At 40.1% G+C, this 18263-nt stretch overlaps 1 protein-coding gene across 1 annotated transcript; it reads left to right on the top strand.

The window, feature by feature from the left end:
• Positions 1-1198: 1198 nt before the first annotated feature.
• Positions 1199-17050, top strand: LOC142651698 (leukocyte elastase inhibitor-like). The gene is made up of 7 exons (XM_075826706.1): positions 1199-1366; positions 2602-2691; positions 9473-9592; positions 12103-12214; positions 12410-12552; positions 15992-16147; positions 16576-17050. Exons 1-7 carry the CDS (start codon positions 1199-1201, stop codon positions 16975-16977), a joined length of 1191 nt encoding a protein of 396 aa, XP_075682821.1. The 3' UTR covers positions 16978-17050.
• Positions 17051-18263: the final 1213 nt, after the last annotated feature.

Below are 18263 nucleotides of genomic sequence, written 5' to 3'. Positions count from 1 at the left end.
TTTTGGGTCTTGGTCTTAAAAAAGATTCACTTAATTAGGTCAGATGTATTTTGTAGAACAGGAAATGTAATTACTCCACTATATGGGGCCTTAGAGTATTATACTATACATGCATGAATGACATTGCTATGTACAAGAGTTTTTCATAGACATATTTCTTCAAATACCAAACTGACCAGTCAGGCATGAAATGACAAGTAAAACTTGTGAAATATTAAATGGGTTTTTAAAACAGGATAGGTGTTAAATGTTAGATCAGTGGCAGGGGCGTACACAGAAATCATATGGCTTCTCCATAGCAGAACTTATAATGCTACCTACCCTCCACTGATGTACTAACTTTTTTTAATGAGTTGAATAGATGCATCTTCAGTAGGCTAAATACAACCCTAGGTCGGACCTCTTGTTGTTTTCAGACACATTCTAAGTAGAAAAGTGGAAGAAATATTACATAAATGAGAGGCATTTGCCTAGACTCTGAAGCCTCGGACACTTTTCCTGACACATTTGTATGTCAGAGAAAGTAGCAGAGGTGCTTTATAAATATAGCATTCAGCCTGAACACCATATTTTCCTATGTATATATGATAGACAATTGGTGAAAATTAATTAATAAATCTACCCCATAGGAATTCCCTACTTTCTTCAAACGGTATATGATAAAACTCTGGCAGCCACTAGGGGAAGATCAGTGGATTTATATAGCTACTATACTGAACCCAATGGGAGCTGTAAAAATCTCTATGCAGTAAACTCTCTCTAGTGGCGGCTGCAGGAAAGTGCTCGGATTGTGTTAGGAAGCAGGAGACTACAGGCCCCATAGCACCTACATAGTCGGACTTCATGTAAAGTACGTTACCAATCAGTAGGGGTCTGAACAGTAGCACCCTTATCAATTGCTAGAATGGAACTACCTGTAACCTGTTCATTGTAACCCAGTCAGTCACAGAGAAAACCTATTAATTTATGTAATAAATGCTCTAACTACTGGAACTTGTAACATAAAGTAGAGGGAGTATTTATATATATAAAGATGATTGTGTAGTTCATACATGCACTGTCTCCTAGTACTAAAGGTGTCAGAACCTGGAGCACGCTAGATGCTAATAATATACAATACATATTATAATATAAAGCTTATATATAATAATATGAACTCTAATAATATAATTTATATATGTTGCTTGTTTAGGACACCATGAATGCCATCAGCAATAGTATCAATCACTTTTCATTTGACCTTTCCAATGAGTTAAGGAGCTCTGAGAGTGATAAAAACACTTTAATATCACCTCTAAGTATCTCTGCAGCCCTGGCATTATTGCTGCTAGGATCAAGAGGCAACACAGCAGCTCAAATTCAAAAGGTAAGATAATCCTTGAATTTTTCTGAATAGTCCATATTTCTGCTGCAAAAATTATATAGAAAAATAAATATGCTACAGCATTGTATGCAATAGAGGTGTAACCTGAATCAACTGGTCCTCAGAGGCAAATGTAGAAGGCTATGTTCACACAGCATGTATTTGTTGCAAAATTTCAGTTGCGGAATCCGCACAGAAATTCTGCCACAAAGTACAGTACAATCTTAGTGAATGGGGTTTTAATAAACCTCATTCACTCACATTTTCAATTCCGCAGACTGCCCTATCTGATATGGAAATGTTGTCGATTTTCACTGTGAATTGCAATGTAACAAATGAATATCAGCGGCCAACTTCCACATCAAAATCAACAACAAAGTACATGCATATTTTATTGTGGATGTTGGTACAGATTTTTAGGCCAGTTCCAGAGCATAATTTTTACGCGATATGTGAATATGGACTTAGAGTACTGCTGTGCTCTTATGTGGCAAAAGGGCCACCGGGCCATGTAAGGAAACTTCACAAATAGACTGTACGCTTTCTAAGGCCTTATTCATACAAATATATTTATTGGTCCCATGCTGTCCGTTTTAACAACGGACCGCACACAGACCCATACAATTCTATAGGTTTATTCACACATACGTTTTTTTCAACGGAGCATTTATCCGTTGCAAGAAACTTACAGCATGCCCTATGCTGGTCCATTTTTGCAAACCAGACTACCCATTAAAGTCTATGGGTGCGTGAAAAAACAGCACATGGACAACATCCTAACACCATCAGCCTAGATCAGTTGAATGTATATAATGTATATAGCATAGGCATGGTATTAAAGTCATAAGTATAACAATTTAGCAGTTTTATAAGTTCACTGGAAAACCATAGTTCTTGGTTAATTAAAACCAAGTCGTAGTGAATATTGATATTTTTTGTAAAATTGTGCATTTTGGATAATCTATAGTCAAAAAATGTGCATAAAAATAGCAACCATAACAATGTATGAGAAAAGACTAGAATAGTCAATATGTTTTAGATGGGGCTATTTAGTTGTCAGATTAGAGGAGCATGTGCACTTAGGATGGGCTGGTTAGTGGGGTTCCCCCTATGGCCGCTAAAGTTTATTTGCTCATCGCCGGGGCAGTTTTAAACCCTACCACTTGTGTATCTACTGTCTAAGATCTATCCTTTTCCCTATAGAGTACAACATTTGTAATAATAATTTTATTGTTTAGGTTCTTCATTTACCTGAATCCCAAATGCCATCTAAAGATGAGAAAAGAGGGTTTGGTAAACTATGTGGAAAAAAAATGAAGAAAGAGGAGGTATTCTACTATTCAGTCACCAAGTTGAATGAAATTATTGTCATTGCTTACACAAATTACATTAATAATATTGAACTGTGCTGTGTATGATACATTTTTTAAAACCTTTATATCATAAAAATTATGGGCTTTAGTCCGTACATCAGTATGCATTAACATCTTCCTACATTCAGCCTCTGCCATTACACTTGTATATATTTCACTGTACACAGCTCTTGTGGAGGGAAGGGGAACGGCCAAAAAAGATAAATTCACTACCTACAAGCGGCTTATGGGTTGTGAATTTGTCTTGGTGCAGCAATGCATGCATGCACACTATTCCCCCCCCACACACACACATACACACATGCGCTGTATACAGTGCAATATATACATATTCTAAGTATTTATGGCAAAGGCTAGAGATATGCCATTCAATCGTAAAGGTATATATCCAAAAACAAAATTCCCCCTCCTACCTTGCACTTACACTGTTTACTGCTTGGCATGCCTCTACACACATGTCTGTGCTCCTCGCTCGTCCATTCTCTATGGCGCCCCTGTATTAAGTCAACTTTTGAGAACGTTCTAATGCTGGCCAGTGTCAGGACTTTGATTATGCATCCGCATAACTAGCAGCAGGACATTGGCAGGCAAGGCCGGGTGCTAGGCTTTCCTTAGACCGTGGGCTCCTTAGCAGCTGAATGGCCGCCTTGTAATACTTACTAATAATTTTCCAAAGGTCTTGGTATTTTGACACTCTGGGATCAACTGTTCGCCGCAGCGGCTCTGAGATTAAAGGTGTTGTCTATAATGATTGCCTCATTTAAACATCACTTGACACACAGTCAAAGGGGTTGTCCACGCACGGACAACTTATGACCTATTCACAGGATAGGTCATAAGTATATGATCGGTGGGGGTCCGACACCCGGGCCCCTCACTGATTAACTGCTCCGGCTGCCTCCGAGCACTGGATGTCTGCGCTGGAAGCGTGAAGCGAATAGGAGCAGAGTTGCTGATCTGTAGGACGGCCACTATGCAGTAGTTAGGGCCGGACTAGCCATCGGGAAATTCTGGCAAATGCCAGATGGGCCGCTGGACAGTGGGCCGCCTGCTGGCCGTCCAAACAATCTGTGTCGGTTCAGGCAGCAGGGTACAGTATTTGTAAGGGGGCGGCCGGCACAGCAGCTAAGAACTGCCGTCTGACTGTAATAGCAGCCGTGGTCTGTGCTGCTATTACTAAATCTCCCTGTGCTGCTTTAAAATCTCCCCCTCCAGCCCCGCTTCCTTGCTCTTCACACAACCTCTCCTCCTCCTGCTGCTGTTACCAGTCAGGACGTGAGTGAGGGCGAGGGGAGACTGTCTGCGCGATCTGTGTCGGGCTGTGAGCAGGAGAAGTGCTGGAGAGAAGACCATCACCCCATCAAACTGCTGAACGCCCTTCACAAATATCCTACATAAAAGTAAGTTCATGTGTGTTTACAACATGTACTTTATATGTGTATAATGTGTGCATGTAATCTGCATATTTGTGTGTCTGTGATGTGTACATGTGTGTGATATTTATATATAGTGTGTGATGTGTGCATGTGTGTATATATAGTGTATGTGATGTGTACATGTGTGTATATATAGTGTGTGATGTGTTCATGTCTGCATATATAGTGTGTGATGTGTTCATGTGTGTATATATAGTGTGTGATGTGTACATGTGTGTATATAGTGTATGTGATGTGTACATGTGTGTGTATATATAGTGTGTGATGTGTTCATGTGTGTGTGTGTGTGTATATATATATATATATATAGTGTGTGATGTGTTCATGTGTGTATCTATAGCGTATGTGATGTGTACATGTGTGTACATGTGTGTACATGTAGTGTGTGATGTGTTCATGTGTGTATATATAGTGTGTGATGTGTTCATGTGTGTATATATAGTGTGTGGTGTATATATAGTGTGTGATGTGTACATGTGTGTTTATATAGTGTATGTGATGTGTACATGTGTGTGTATATATAGTGTGATGTGTACATGTGTGTATATATAGTTAGTGATGTGTACATGTGTGTATATATAGTGTATGTTATGTGTTCATGTGCGTATATATAGTGTATTTCACTCGTAGTTTAAATACTGCAGATTTTACCAATGGATTTCGTTGTGATAAGGGCTCATCCACATGCTCCGGAATTGCTGCGTTTTTTCGGGCTGGATATTTGGCTGGAAAAAACGCAGCAGAATACAGTAGCAGCATAGTGGATGACATTTAAGAAATCTCATCCACACGCTGCGTAAAATTTCTGAGCCGAAATTGACCTACGGTGCATAATTTACAGACCGCAGCATGTTAATTCCTGCTACGGAAAGCGTGCAGAATTGCTGTGTTTTTCATAGGAGATGTCTCCATCTCCTAACATTAAGAAAAACGCAGCAATTTACTCACCATTTTCTGCCGCAAACAATTGCAGGAAATGGTGCGTTTTTGCCACAGCGGAAAGCCTTTGACTTTCAAACGGAATTGCTGCAGAAATTTTCAGCGTGTGGATAGGATTTGATATGTATCACCCACTTTGCTGCTCTGCAATTACGGATGGAAAATACGCAGCAATTCCTTTACGTAATGCAGTAGCAGCAGAGTGGGTGAGATTTGAACAAATCTCACCCACACGATAAACGGAAAAATGGCTCAAAACTTGACCTGCGGTCCGTTTTTTTAATCCGCAGCATGTCAATTGTATGTGCATAAACGCTGCTTATTTGTTTCAGGATGTAATTCAATGGGGAGCTAAAACCCACAACAAATAGCAGATGTGTTTTTTTTGCGGCGGAAATGCAGCGATTCCGATGCAAAAAATGGCAACTCTGGAAAAATGTAAATCTTATACTTACCCAGAATTCTGTTTTTTTGGTCCGGACGGGCCTCCTGGGATGACGTTTCATCCATGTGACCGCTGCAGCCTGCGATTGGCTGCAGCGGTCACATGGGATGAAACATCATCCCAGGGCTGCAGGATGTAGTAGGGAAGCGTCGCCATGGTAAGTATCCATTTTTTCTGCTCAGTTTTCTGCAGCAGCCATTCCTGGCCGAAAAACTACACCGCAATTTGGTGCGGTTTTTCAGCTTGAATTCCCTGCGGCGCACAGGGCGTATACACTGTATGCTTTTACACAACGTATCCGTCCTGTGTGAACATACCCGTACAGTATATACATATAGTAGCTGCTGTCTTACAACGATACAGCTGCAAACCACGTCAACATGCTGCATTCCCACAAGTCAGCGCAGTTTTCAAATGATTGTTAATGTCCATGCAGTTTTTTACAAACCATAACAATCATTTGAAAACCGCACCGACTTTTGGTAAACCTGCATGTGCTATGTGTTGTACAGGACAATAGTTGTTGTTATGATCTGATTGTTTGAATTAAAGGCTGTGTACACTTTTGAAGGGGATTTTTTATTTATTTTTAATAAAATGTCAGTCAGTGTGTTTGGTGCAACATTATAATTAGTTTTTATTAAAATATAATTTAACTTTTTGATATACAGCTGCTCTGTATCCTGTATACAGAGCAGCTGTATCTTACGCTGAATCCTGAAAACGTCAAGTGCGTGGGACTGACGGGTTCAGGGTCAGCGTGTCCTGTGTGTCTCTGACACGCAGGATCCACCTATAATAGATCACATCTAAGTTACTTAAATGTGGTAGATTACAGGTGGATACAGTCGACTACTCTATTGATTCCGCCCAAAAAAAAAACGGAGACCATTTGGGAAACTACACACCTTAAGGAATTTATCTAGGGGTATAGTGAGCATTTTGACGCCGCAGGTTTTTTGCAGAAATTATTGGAAGTAGGCCGTGAAAATGAAAATCTACATTCTTTCAAAGAAAATGTAGGTTTAGCAAATTTTTTCTCATTTCCACAAGGACTAAAGGAGAAAAAGCACCACAAAATTTGTAAAGCAATTTCTCCCGAATAAAACTACCCCATATGTGGTAATAAACGGCTGTTTGGACACACAGCAGGGCTTAGGAGGGAAAGAGCGCTATTTGGCTTTTGGATCTCAAATTTATCAGGAATGGTTTGCGGAGGTCATGTCACATTTGCAGAGCCCCTGAGGGGACAAACAATTAAAACGCCCCCAAAAGTGACTCCATTTAGGAAACTACACCCCTTGAGGAATCCATCTAGGGGTGTAGTTAGCATTTTGACCCCACAGGTGTTTCATATAATTTATTAGAATTGGGCATTGAAAATAAAAACAATCCTTTTTCTTCAATAAGACATAGCTTTAGCTCAATTTTTAATTTTATAAACAAATAAAGGAAAGAAAGAACCCCAACATTTGTAAAGCAACTTCTCTGGAGTACGGAAATACCCCATATGTGGTCATAAACTGCTGTTTGGGCACATGGCAATGAACAGAAGAGAAGGAGTAGCATTTGGCTTTTGGAGGACAGATTTTGCTGGATTGGTTTCTTGACGCCATGTCGCATTTGCAAAGCCCCTAAGGTGCCAGTACAGTGGAAACTACCCAAAAGGGACTCTATTTGTGATACTACACCCCTTGAGGAATTAATCTATGGGTGTAGTGAGCATTCTGACGCCACAGCTGTTTCATAGATTTTATTTTAATTGGGCAGTGAAAATAAATAAGCCGGCGCCATGCATTTGTCATAAGTATACGACATTTTGCGGGAAGCACAGGCTTTCCATGTCGTATACTTACGACAAATGTCAGGAAGGGGTTAAAATAGTCCGCGCTATATGCTAATTACTATATAAAGGGTCATGGGTCGGTGCCGCTATCCTGTAGAGTCACACAGTCCTAACTGCAAGTCTACCTTTCCATGCTTGGTTGACATCTCCCTGGCTGTTCTACATCACTACCAGTCTCCTCCAACTTTCTTGGATGCACCATTGCCTTGTACTCCATGAACACGCACCGTTCATCTAGTTGTTCTTTGCCCGGCTTCATCACTGCACCGTGCATGCCAGGGGAGTACAAGGCAAAGGAGAAGGCTGGTAGTAATGTAGAACAATCAGGGGGATGCCAATCAAGATCTGGGCGGCGCCATTTCAATTTTTGCCTCAGGCAGCAGAAAAGCTAGAATTGGCCCTAGCGGTGGCGCCTGGAAACCAGCTGCCGCCACCCCCTCATGCACTAATTGTATCTGCGTTACAATGACGCTGATTGGCAGGGCAGAAAGACTTTTCCCGCCAATCAGCGCCTTTCAACTGCTTCTGTTGTTGAAAGGCGCTGATTGACGGAGCAAGTCATTCTGCCCTGCCAATCAGCGCCATCGTTCAGCCCCAGCAGACCTGCTCAGAAGAAAGCAGGCCTGCATTGACATAGGATGACGTGGGAACGAGATGGAGGTGAGTATGTAAAGTTGTTTTTTTTTGGTCTTTTTTCTCCACTTAAAAGTGTGTATCTACTTAAAAGTGTGTATCTACGGGGGGAGCTATATGTGGGGCACTATATACAGGGGAGCTATATGTGGGCCACAATCTACAGGAGAGGCTATAAGTGAGGCACGATCTGCAGGGGGGCCATATGTGGGACACCATATACAGGGGGGCTATATTTGGGGCATCATCTACGTTGTTTTAACGTAGTGCAGGTTCCACTCCTGCCCGTTTTTGATGGAACAGTCTCGGCCTTTGTATTGATTTGGTCCATGAAACAACGGACTGCACACAGAAGACATCCGTGTGCGGTCCGTGATTCACGGAACCGTCATTAGCGGCCATTCAACGGCCGACGGAAGTGTGCATGAGCCCTTATACACATAAAAAAACAGTGTAGATAAAATCTAAAATTACAGTCATGAGAAATATTTTTTCTGATAACACAACACATTAAAAAAATCTGTTGCCTAGTAATGCCATAAAATCGCTAAAATCACTTTAAGTCTGGTTGCATTATTTTATATTTGTAATCGGTCACCTCAAAATGTAAAGGTTGCTCTCATTGTTGACGAAGAGCTGCAATAACAAACACAGACCAGTGTGGCGCAATCCAGAGTGGCACAGTTTCAGGAAAAATAAACTCTTTTCTAATCCTGTCCAGCCACTTTGCTTTAATGTAAAATGTTTAATAATATCCATCAATTAATCTATGGATCTATCTTTCTATTTAATTTCTATTCAATTTGACTCCTCTTTACAATACCACACTAATCTCAGGACACCACCCCACACACATAACCTCAGCTCTGTCCAAAACCTCCCCTCTACTACTCTTATCACTGCCACACACTTGTATGCAGGATTTCTTTGGAATAGTTCTCACAACGCCCGCAACTCTAGAATCCTGCAAACACACCCTAATATAAATAAATCTTCATACAAGCTTACAAGTTGGCACAAGATCTCCCTTCAATTGTGGATCAATGCTGGCAAGACATCTATTGCTAGCTTATTTACCCACCTCTTATATCAGCTTGGGCTAGACGAGAAATTGAGTTGCAACTTTTTTTTCTATGCTCATAGACGCTAATAGAATAGTTGTGGGACAGCTCCAAAGTTCTACCAGAAAAGTTGTTGGTTAGTTCTTGCCCAATTCTTTATAGATCATATGGATAAGATTGTTTCTATTAGTCAATTGTATACTGTATTTTATTTTTTTTAGAACAGTATTCTTGTGATTCTGTAAATGTTTTACCATCTACAGCACCACAAAAGTTGATGGTGTTATATTATTGGTAATAATAATGATAATTTTGATAAAATGTTCTAATGATTTCACATGCTTTACTTTTCTTACCACAAAATTAAAATAATCAGGTTGCTGATGTCCATAACCAGTTCCATGAATTGTTATACAAGTTAAGATCCTCAAAAAGTGACTCTGTGCTTACCATCGCCAATGCAGCATTTACTCAACTGAATTTCCCTTTGTCAAAGGTAAGTTTTACATAACTTTTAGGGTATGTTCACACGCTTAAAAACAGCTCCTGATTTTCTGACGTTTTTTGGGCAATTCGCAATTTTCGCTGCGTTTTTTACGGCCGTTTTTGGGGTGGTTTTTCTATAGAGTCTATGAAAAACAGATCCATAAACGTCTCAAGAAGTAACCTGCACTTCTTTTTCGTGGCCATTTTCTTACGCGGCCATTTTATAAAGTTTAAAAAAATGGCCCGTCGGAACAGAACGCCATTTTTCCCATTGAAATTAATGGCTAGATGTTTGCAGGCGTTCTGCTTCCAATTTTTCGTCCATTTTTCGTCCATTTACGGCCCGAAAAACAGCCGAAAATAGGCCGTGTGAACATACCCTTAGTGTTTCCTGAATGTATCTGTTTCTTAATGTCTATTAGTAGTAGATTGTTGTGCTGTATTAGCCATTAATGAAGGTGGAAACTTTTGGTGTTAAAGTTTTGCTATTGTTATTTCCATTTAGCTAACAAAAGGTATCATTTTACAAAAAAAAAAATGCAACCATAATCTGCCTATGAGTCCTATTTATGCTAGCAATTATACAGTATATACACTTGTCCATTAGCCCTTCGTTCAGAAGTCCACAATCTTTTGTAGGTTATACTACAAATAGGTTCGAAGGCTATGTAAACCTTTGAATTTTTTTTTTAAATAAAACAATATATCACGGTGTTTTAAGCAAATTTTGAATTGGTTTTTATTAAACGTTTTGAGATACAGCTTCTATGTATCCTGGACATATAGAAGCTGTATTTTGCGCTCAAACCCGTATCCATCAGGTCAGCGGGACTGACAGCTTTGGTGACAGCGTGTCCTCCATGTCAGAGACAGGCAGGACCCAAAGTCGTCAGTGCCTCTGACCTGACGGATTTGGGTTTGAACGCAAGATACAGCTTCTATGTATCCAGGATAAATAGAAGCTGTATCCCAAAAAGTAAAACATTTTTTTAATAAAAACATATTTAAAAGTTGCTTAAAACACCATGATACATTGTTTTAATAAAAATAAAGTTTTCAAAGGTTTACATAGCCTTTAAGCCGAATGGAATATTACGAGTTTAAGAGTCTATTAAAGATGACGGAGTGGTATGGCTTTTATCCTAGTGTTAACTGCCTGTAATAGGTTTTAACCCTAGCACCAAGTTGAAGTAATGCTATGGCATCCCTGGTGACACTAGTTCACAATAGTATCTACAGCTGCCAGCAGTTGCAGAGATACATGCTGTCAGAGAGTCACATGTGGCTCCCAAGCCACTGGTTGGGGAACACTGATTTAGTAAGCAAATTGCACCAAATGTATCAAAAGAACCCATTTGGCATAATAGATTTTACGCAACTCACTAATCATGTTAGACAAATTTCTCTTCTTTATGCCACCTCATGGCTGTCATACATCTATCTACGCCAATAGAAATTTTCACGAGGAAAGTGATTCCCCAGTCTATCCCTTCTTCCCCCTCTTATGACCTTAAAGGGAATGTGTTGCCAGAAAAACATGTTTTTGTTTTTTTAATTAAACATTTAGTGTGTAGGTGATTAAACATTGTTCAAATTTTTTTTCTTTTTTTCACAAGTCAGGAAATATTATAAATTAGATTCTAATTTATAATATTTCCCATTGCTGGTCACTAGATGGAGCTATTCCCAAAATTGCAGCATTGCAAAATTGGGTAAAAAGCTCTCGCTCTAGTGAGCTCTCAGCATCCCCCCCTCCTTTATCCTGGCTAGTGCCGGGATAAACGAGGGGTTTGAACGGTCTAACCTCCTACACTGTGTGTCGCCATTTTTTGAGCTAACACACAGTGTAGAAGGTTAACATACAATAGTAAATGTACACAAACACGAACATACATTGAAATCTCTTACCTGCTCCTGCCGCCGCGGCTCCATCCGGCCCGTCCGCTCCGTCTGCTGCCGCTGGTCCATGTGCACAAGTCCGGAAGCCGCGACCGGAAGTAGTAATCTTACTGTCCGGCCGCGACTTCCGGTCCACAGGAAAATGGCGCCGGACGGCGCCAATTTCAAATTGGACTGTGTGGGAGCGGCGCATGCGCAGTTCCCACACAGACGGCGTACACAGAAGTGGATGGGACGGGAGCCGTTCGCAGTCCCTATGGGACTGTGGCTGCCGTATTCCATGTCTGTATGTGTCGTTAATCGACACATACAGAAATGGAACATAAAATGGCAGCCCCCATAGGGAAGAAAAAGTGTAAAAATAAGAAAAAGTAAAACACAAGCACACAAATAAATATAAACGTTTTTAATAAAGCACTAACATCTTTAACATATGAAAAATAAATATGTGATGACACTGTTCCTTTAACTAGGGCAGCATACTAATGAAATATCTGTTTTAAGTAACTTGGAATGCTATAAAATTCCAATAAATGCTATAGTTTCATATGAAAATTCATATACTAGTATATATAGAATAAAGTTATTCATTTTGACTTATTCTATTATCGTTCTCTTCAGGAATATTTGAGATCTGCTGAGTCACTTTATGAGGCAAAGCTTGAAACTGTTGATTTTCAGGATGATAAAACAAGGCAAAAAATAAACTCATGGGTCGAAGAGAAGACAGAAGGTATGGGTTACTCTTATAATACTATAAGCTCCAGTTTCATCAAAGCTTTGAGGAGCATTTTCTCTAAAAATGAATGGTTAACCTTCAAGCTTGATAGATGAACAATTCTATTAATGCTAACCATTATTTATAATTATGCACTATATCTAGTATCAGCAAAGCATGTTATATACATCATGTATTTTTGCATTACAGGCAAAATTAAAGACTTATTTCCTGAACATTCAGTTGATAGATCTACCTCATTGATCTTAGTGAATGCCGTTTATTTTAAGGGTCAGTGGCAGAAAAAGTTTAAGGAGGAAAATACAAGAGATGCTCCATTTTTTATGACAAAGGTAAACAAACTGCTTTGTGTAATCTTATATAAAATTATACCAATATGTCATGGAAAACTGGTCATAGACATTAGATTAAAGTTGCCTGAGCCAACTTATTTCAGCAGGATCACCAATGACTGCAGATAGTGAAAAAATTGTTGGGAAAAAAGCATCTGGCATGTTCAATTTCAACATGCCCAATCCTTTGTTACCCTCTCCTAATAAAAAATTATGCGCGCTTGGCCGAGTTTGCATGTTTCTGGTGGAGTTATGAGAATAGCTGTCGGCCATGTTTTTCTGACTCTTAATGCAATAAATACACAGTGGCAAGAAACTTTAACTTGACTTTTTCAATGGCTTTTGTTGTGTGGTAACACTCTGTAGCAAGTTATCAGTCAGACAAATTTGGCTACATCTATATGTAGCATTCGTTCCACAGCTATCTAAAATGTATGGCCAGCTTAATGTATTAGTACAGGACCGCATTGTTTTCTTTAATGATCTAGAACAGGGTAAGTGGGTCACATATAGAAAAAATGGGAAGTTGACGGGCCGCATTACTTTCAAATTTGATGCATTACAAAATTATTGTAAATTAATTAGTTATTTGAACTACTATAACACTATATTACTATAATAATAATAATAATAATAATAATAATAATAATACTACATTACTATAATAATAGCGCTAGGTTTAAACTTACCGGAAATTTGCGAGATTTCTCCGCGTGCTTATTTCAACAATCCAGTTTTACAGTTTAAGTGTCGCTAAATGCAGTCCGGCAGCTCAGTTGGCAGCGTTTGGCAGACACACAAATGTCAAAATTAGGCAGCCCTCTATAGATACTGCCAAAGTGCCCTCTGTAGATACTGCCACAGTGCCCTCTGTAGATACTGCCACAGTGCCCTCTGTAGATACTGCCACAGTGCCCTCTGTAGATAATGCCACAGTACCCTCTGTATATACTGCCACAGTGCCCTCTGTAGATACTGCCACAGTGCCCTCTGTAGATAATGCCACAGTGCCCTCTGTAGATAATGCCACAGTGCCCCCTGTAGATAATGCCACAGTGCCCTCTGCAGATAATGCCACAGTGCCCTCTGCAGATAATGCCACCGTGCCCTCTGTAGATGCTGCCACAGTGCCCTCTGTAGATGCTGCCACAGTGCCCTCTGTAGATGCTGCCACAGTGCCCTCTGTAGAAGCTGCCACAGTGCCGTCTGTAGATGCTGCCACAGTGCCCTCTGTAGATGCTGCCACAGTGCCCTCTGTAGATGCTGCCCCACTGCCCTCTGTAGATGCTGCCCCACTGCCCTCTGTAGATGCTGCCACAGTGCCCGCTGTAGATGCTGCGACAGTGCCCTCTGTAGATGATGCCATAGTGCCCTCTGTAGATGCTGCCACAGTGCCTTCTGTAGATGCTATCACAGTGGCCTCTGTAGATGCTGCCACAGCGCCCTCCATAGATAATGCCACACACACCCCTTGTAGATAGTGCCACATACACCCCCAATAGATAGCTCCATTGGGGCTCCCTCTAGGAGTGGAATCCCCAGCCAGAGCGTTGCCGACGCTTTGGCCAGGGATTCCTCTGCTGGAGGAGCCCCTGATGTCACTGTCACAGAATCCCGGAGCAGAACCTATGCTAGTGCTCTGCTTGGGATTCCGCTCTGGGGAAGACCCTGACATCACGTGTCCATTCATGGACAGCGATGTCAGTGATTTCACGGAGTACCGGAGCAGAGCCAATACTAGCGGCTCTGTGTCCCGCGGGCCACAGATGACAGCCTCAGGGGCCGCATGCGGCCCGCGGGCCGCGTGCTTGAGACCCCTGATCTACAATGTGTAGGCAGTTAGGTCCATTGATACAATAGGTTTACAGATAACTATAACATTTGTAAAATAATTGGTTCAAAACAGGACAGTAAATTATCGGCAACGAGCGTTCTATGGACGATCATTTGCCTGATAGATGGCCCGTGTAATAGGGCCCTTAGGCACTTCAAAATGGCATGGGTAAAAAGGTGAGTTATCTAGAACAGTGACAAATGTTTTTAATTGTAGAATAATTTAAGTTAATGCACCTAATGAACATGAAACACAAATGCTTCTACAGTCTAAGATAAAGTTAGAAATTCTTATATAGAATAAACAGTATTTGTGATTATTTGTAAATGACAAGTTAAATGAAAGCTTTTAGTGTCAAACAGCTACCACAAAAGCAAATAAAATCCTGGGTTAGATAATAATAAAAAAAAAATTACAATTAAAACATGGTGTTCATTTTTTATAAGGAACAATATCGATAGTTATAACTCAAACTACATTGGAATAAAATAAATTTCTGTGACTGCTAGAAACTGGCTACAGTGTGTGTCTTCTCAGACGCTGTTTTTGAAAATTCAAAGGCTTATGCATTTTTTCACTAAAAAAGACATAACAAAACCTATAAAAAAATACAGTGCCATGGAGGGAAAAAAAAGGTAATTAAGTCACAGACGTGGGGCTGGGTGCAAAAGATGGTTCAGAGAGAAACTCACAGGCAGTGCCTAATAAGGGTAAAAGGTCATTGTCATCCTTGCTTTATATTAATAAATTTGATTTGCTTTAAAAAATAAAAAAACAATGGAAAAAAATTACAGAGGTCAGAGATGTCCATGTCTGGGATGAAAAACTGAGTGGGAACCAAATGTCTTCGCATGGGGATGTGTGGTGCATTTCTTTCAGGCAACCAGAAAAACTACCAGTTATAGGAGAAAAATTTAATAAAGAGGAGAGAGGGGTGGGAAACCATGAAGGAGTTGGGAGACCCGGGTCAGGTACCGCTAATAAAGAGGAGCCCCCCAGGAAGCAGGCACAAATCCAGGAAGCAGGCTCAAGACATCATCAGCCCGTAAAAGTATGATAGGTCTAGTGGCATCAGGTTTCCATACATCGGGTAGAGGCCTTCGGGGTCTGAGCAAAAGGTTACTTTTTCCGCTGTGTCAAAGCAATCTCCCCACACCAGCCCTCCAGAGTTAGGGGGTCCGCCGACTACAATCGACGTGGGATGATTGTCTCAGCGGCTTGTAAAAGTTGTTGAGTGAGGTAGCGTTTGTATACACACTGCCCCATGGGAATTGAAGAGGAGAGTTGCTTTAGGGGACTGTAAAACGTGACAATGTTTACCTCATGGATGACTTGAAGAACCACACACTAAAACCACAACAAGGCCGGGCAGCTCCAACATATGTCAGTCATGGTGCCCTTGGATGCTAATTTATGCTTTACCAATATTTGGCCAATATATTAGCACACATTAGCAATTAATAACACTTTCTATGGTCACAATAACCATACATAATTATAAAAGAAAAAAGTTGTGACATTTTAACCTTGCGTTATGTTACTATCTAGCACACTCTATCTTTCACGTCATTATAAATAGTTACAAGTATCTAAAATTGTTTTTAGGAGTCAGAAATATCAGTTCCAATGATGAGCCAAAGTGAAAGATTTAATTTCGGTTTAATAGAGGCGATTGATGCCCAAATTATTGAACTACCTTATGGAACTGGGGATCTATGCATGTTTATAGTTCTCCCTAATGAAGTTTCCGGCCTACTAAAGGTAAGAAAGTTCATAAAATGAAAAAGTATATTTTTAATGCTTTTTATTATTTTATTTTCATTCCCCATATTTTCTTTTTAAAGTATGTTTTCATTTGAACACCATGTAACATATAGATATAATCAAAGATGGGAGTTATTGGAAATAGTCAATTAGATTGTCCACAGACATTCCTACCAGTTTAGCTTGGCTCATTTTATGAAGTGGTAAAATACGGGATATTTTTCTGCATCAGATCTCAGTACATTGTCAGGATGGATTTTAACCCATTCAATCTTTTACTCCCCAAAAAGTAAAGTGATATCTGGTGGGTGGTCAATTTTACATTCTCTCCCTATTGAAATAACGTACATTCTCACGCTCATATCCGAGCCCTTTCCTTTAATACTATTGTAACACTCATATATTATTATTTTTTTTTGCCTTAGATTGAAGAGCAAATAACATCTGAATCTTTAATGAAGTGGACAAATTCCAAAAATTTGGCTTTGACGAAAGTAGACATACAAGTACCACGTTTCAAGATAGAGATAAGCTACAATTTAGTCCAATACTTGACAGACATAGGAATGGTGGATGCCTTCAGCCAACAGAAGGCAAATTTATCTGGTATATCCGAAGTAGGCCTATATGTGTCCCAGGTGATTCATAAATGCTTTATTGATGTTAATGAAGAAGGAACAGAGGCTGCTGCTGCAACTGGTGCAGTGATTGTCCCAAAGTCTCTTCTGCTGCCTAGGAAATTTACAGTCGATCACCCATTTTTGTGCTTTATCAAACATATGGCTACAGACACTATTCTTTTTCATGTCAAGGTTTATGCGCCATAATATACATACATGCAGAGATTTAGGTTAAATCTAACTCTAAATCACTGGTATAGTGCCTGCATTTAAAGAGTTTGTACCAAACAAGAAAAACATGGCTGCTTTCTTCTGAAAACAACATCACACCTGCCCATGGGTTGTTTCTGGTATTGCAGCTCACCTCTATTGAAGTAAATAGGGCTGAGCTGCAATACAACACACAACCTGTAGATAGGTGTGGCACTGTTTTTGGAAGAAAGCAGCCATGTTTTTCTAATTTTGTATGAGACCTTTAAGCTTACTCTTAATTGTACTTAAAGTACGATCATTTTTAATTTGACGTAAATGGCTATCATACTCTATAATTCACATATATTTTACAAGTCATGGAGATGCACAATGGCGAGCAGGTTTCTTTCAATAAAGAAAAATTTATTTATTTTGTATCTGACTTCAATGATTGCTTTCACTTAAACTGCCACATGAGCCTGTTGCAACTCATTTACCCACAATATGGATGTGATCAAATAAAATCTAAATAAGGAAAATGCACAAATGACTTGCAAACACATTTAATCTCTAAATACATTCAGGTGAATCACTGGTAAGCAATTGCAGGGAAAATCGCAGCTTTGTTGTATACTAGATTCAATTTTCAGACAGGCATCAGTTAAAGACAAGGTAAGAAGAATTGGGAATACAATCTGCAAAGGAGCAAACCTTAAGGCTGTGTTCACACGGAGTTTTTTGCAGGAGGAAAATTCCTCCTGCAAAAACTGCTCCAGTAGGTTTTTGCACAGTGGTTTGACAAAAACTCGTCAAAACACTCGTCGAGGGTTTTTTTCCTCTTTCTGACTCATTGAAATGGGGTTTTGGAGGAGGAAACCGCCTCAAGATGGGTCATGTTGCTTCTTTTTACCACGACGAGTTTTTTTTACTCGTGGAAAAAAAACTCGTCTGCCTCCCATTGAAATCAATGGGAGGCATTTTCGGGCGGTTTTTGAGGAGTTTTTTGGTGTGGTTTCTGCCCCAAAAAACTCGTCAAAAAACTCCGTGTGAACAGGGCCTAAGACTTAGGGCCCTTTTACACTGGCCAATTATCGGGAGCCAGAACGAGGCTCCATAGGAATGCATTGAGAGCCTGCGTTCCGGTTTTCTCAAAAGCACAGTGATTCCAGACCAGGTCGGAATGTGATCACGTGGGCGGTGCTGGACCCGAAAACGACGTAATGCACGGATCGGTAAGTAGTTCTCCACACAGCACCCCACTGAAACTCCAATGTACATATATTTTTTAAGGAATTAAATAT

Source organism: Rhinoderma darwinii, chromosome 5 (genome assembly GCF_050947455.1).
Source record: "Rhinoderma darwinii isolate aRhiDar2 chromosome 5, aRhiDar2.hap1, whole genome shotgun sequence".
NCBI lineage: Eukaryota > Metazoa > Chordata > Amphibia > Anura > Rhinodermatidae > Rhinoderma > Rhinoderma darwinii.
This window is presented reverse-complemented; position numbering and strand designations above follow the sequence as displayed.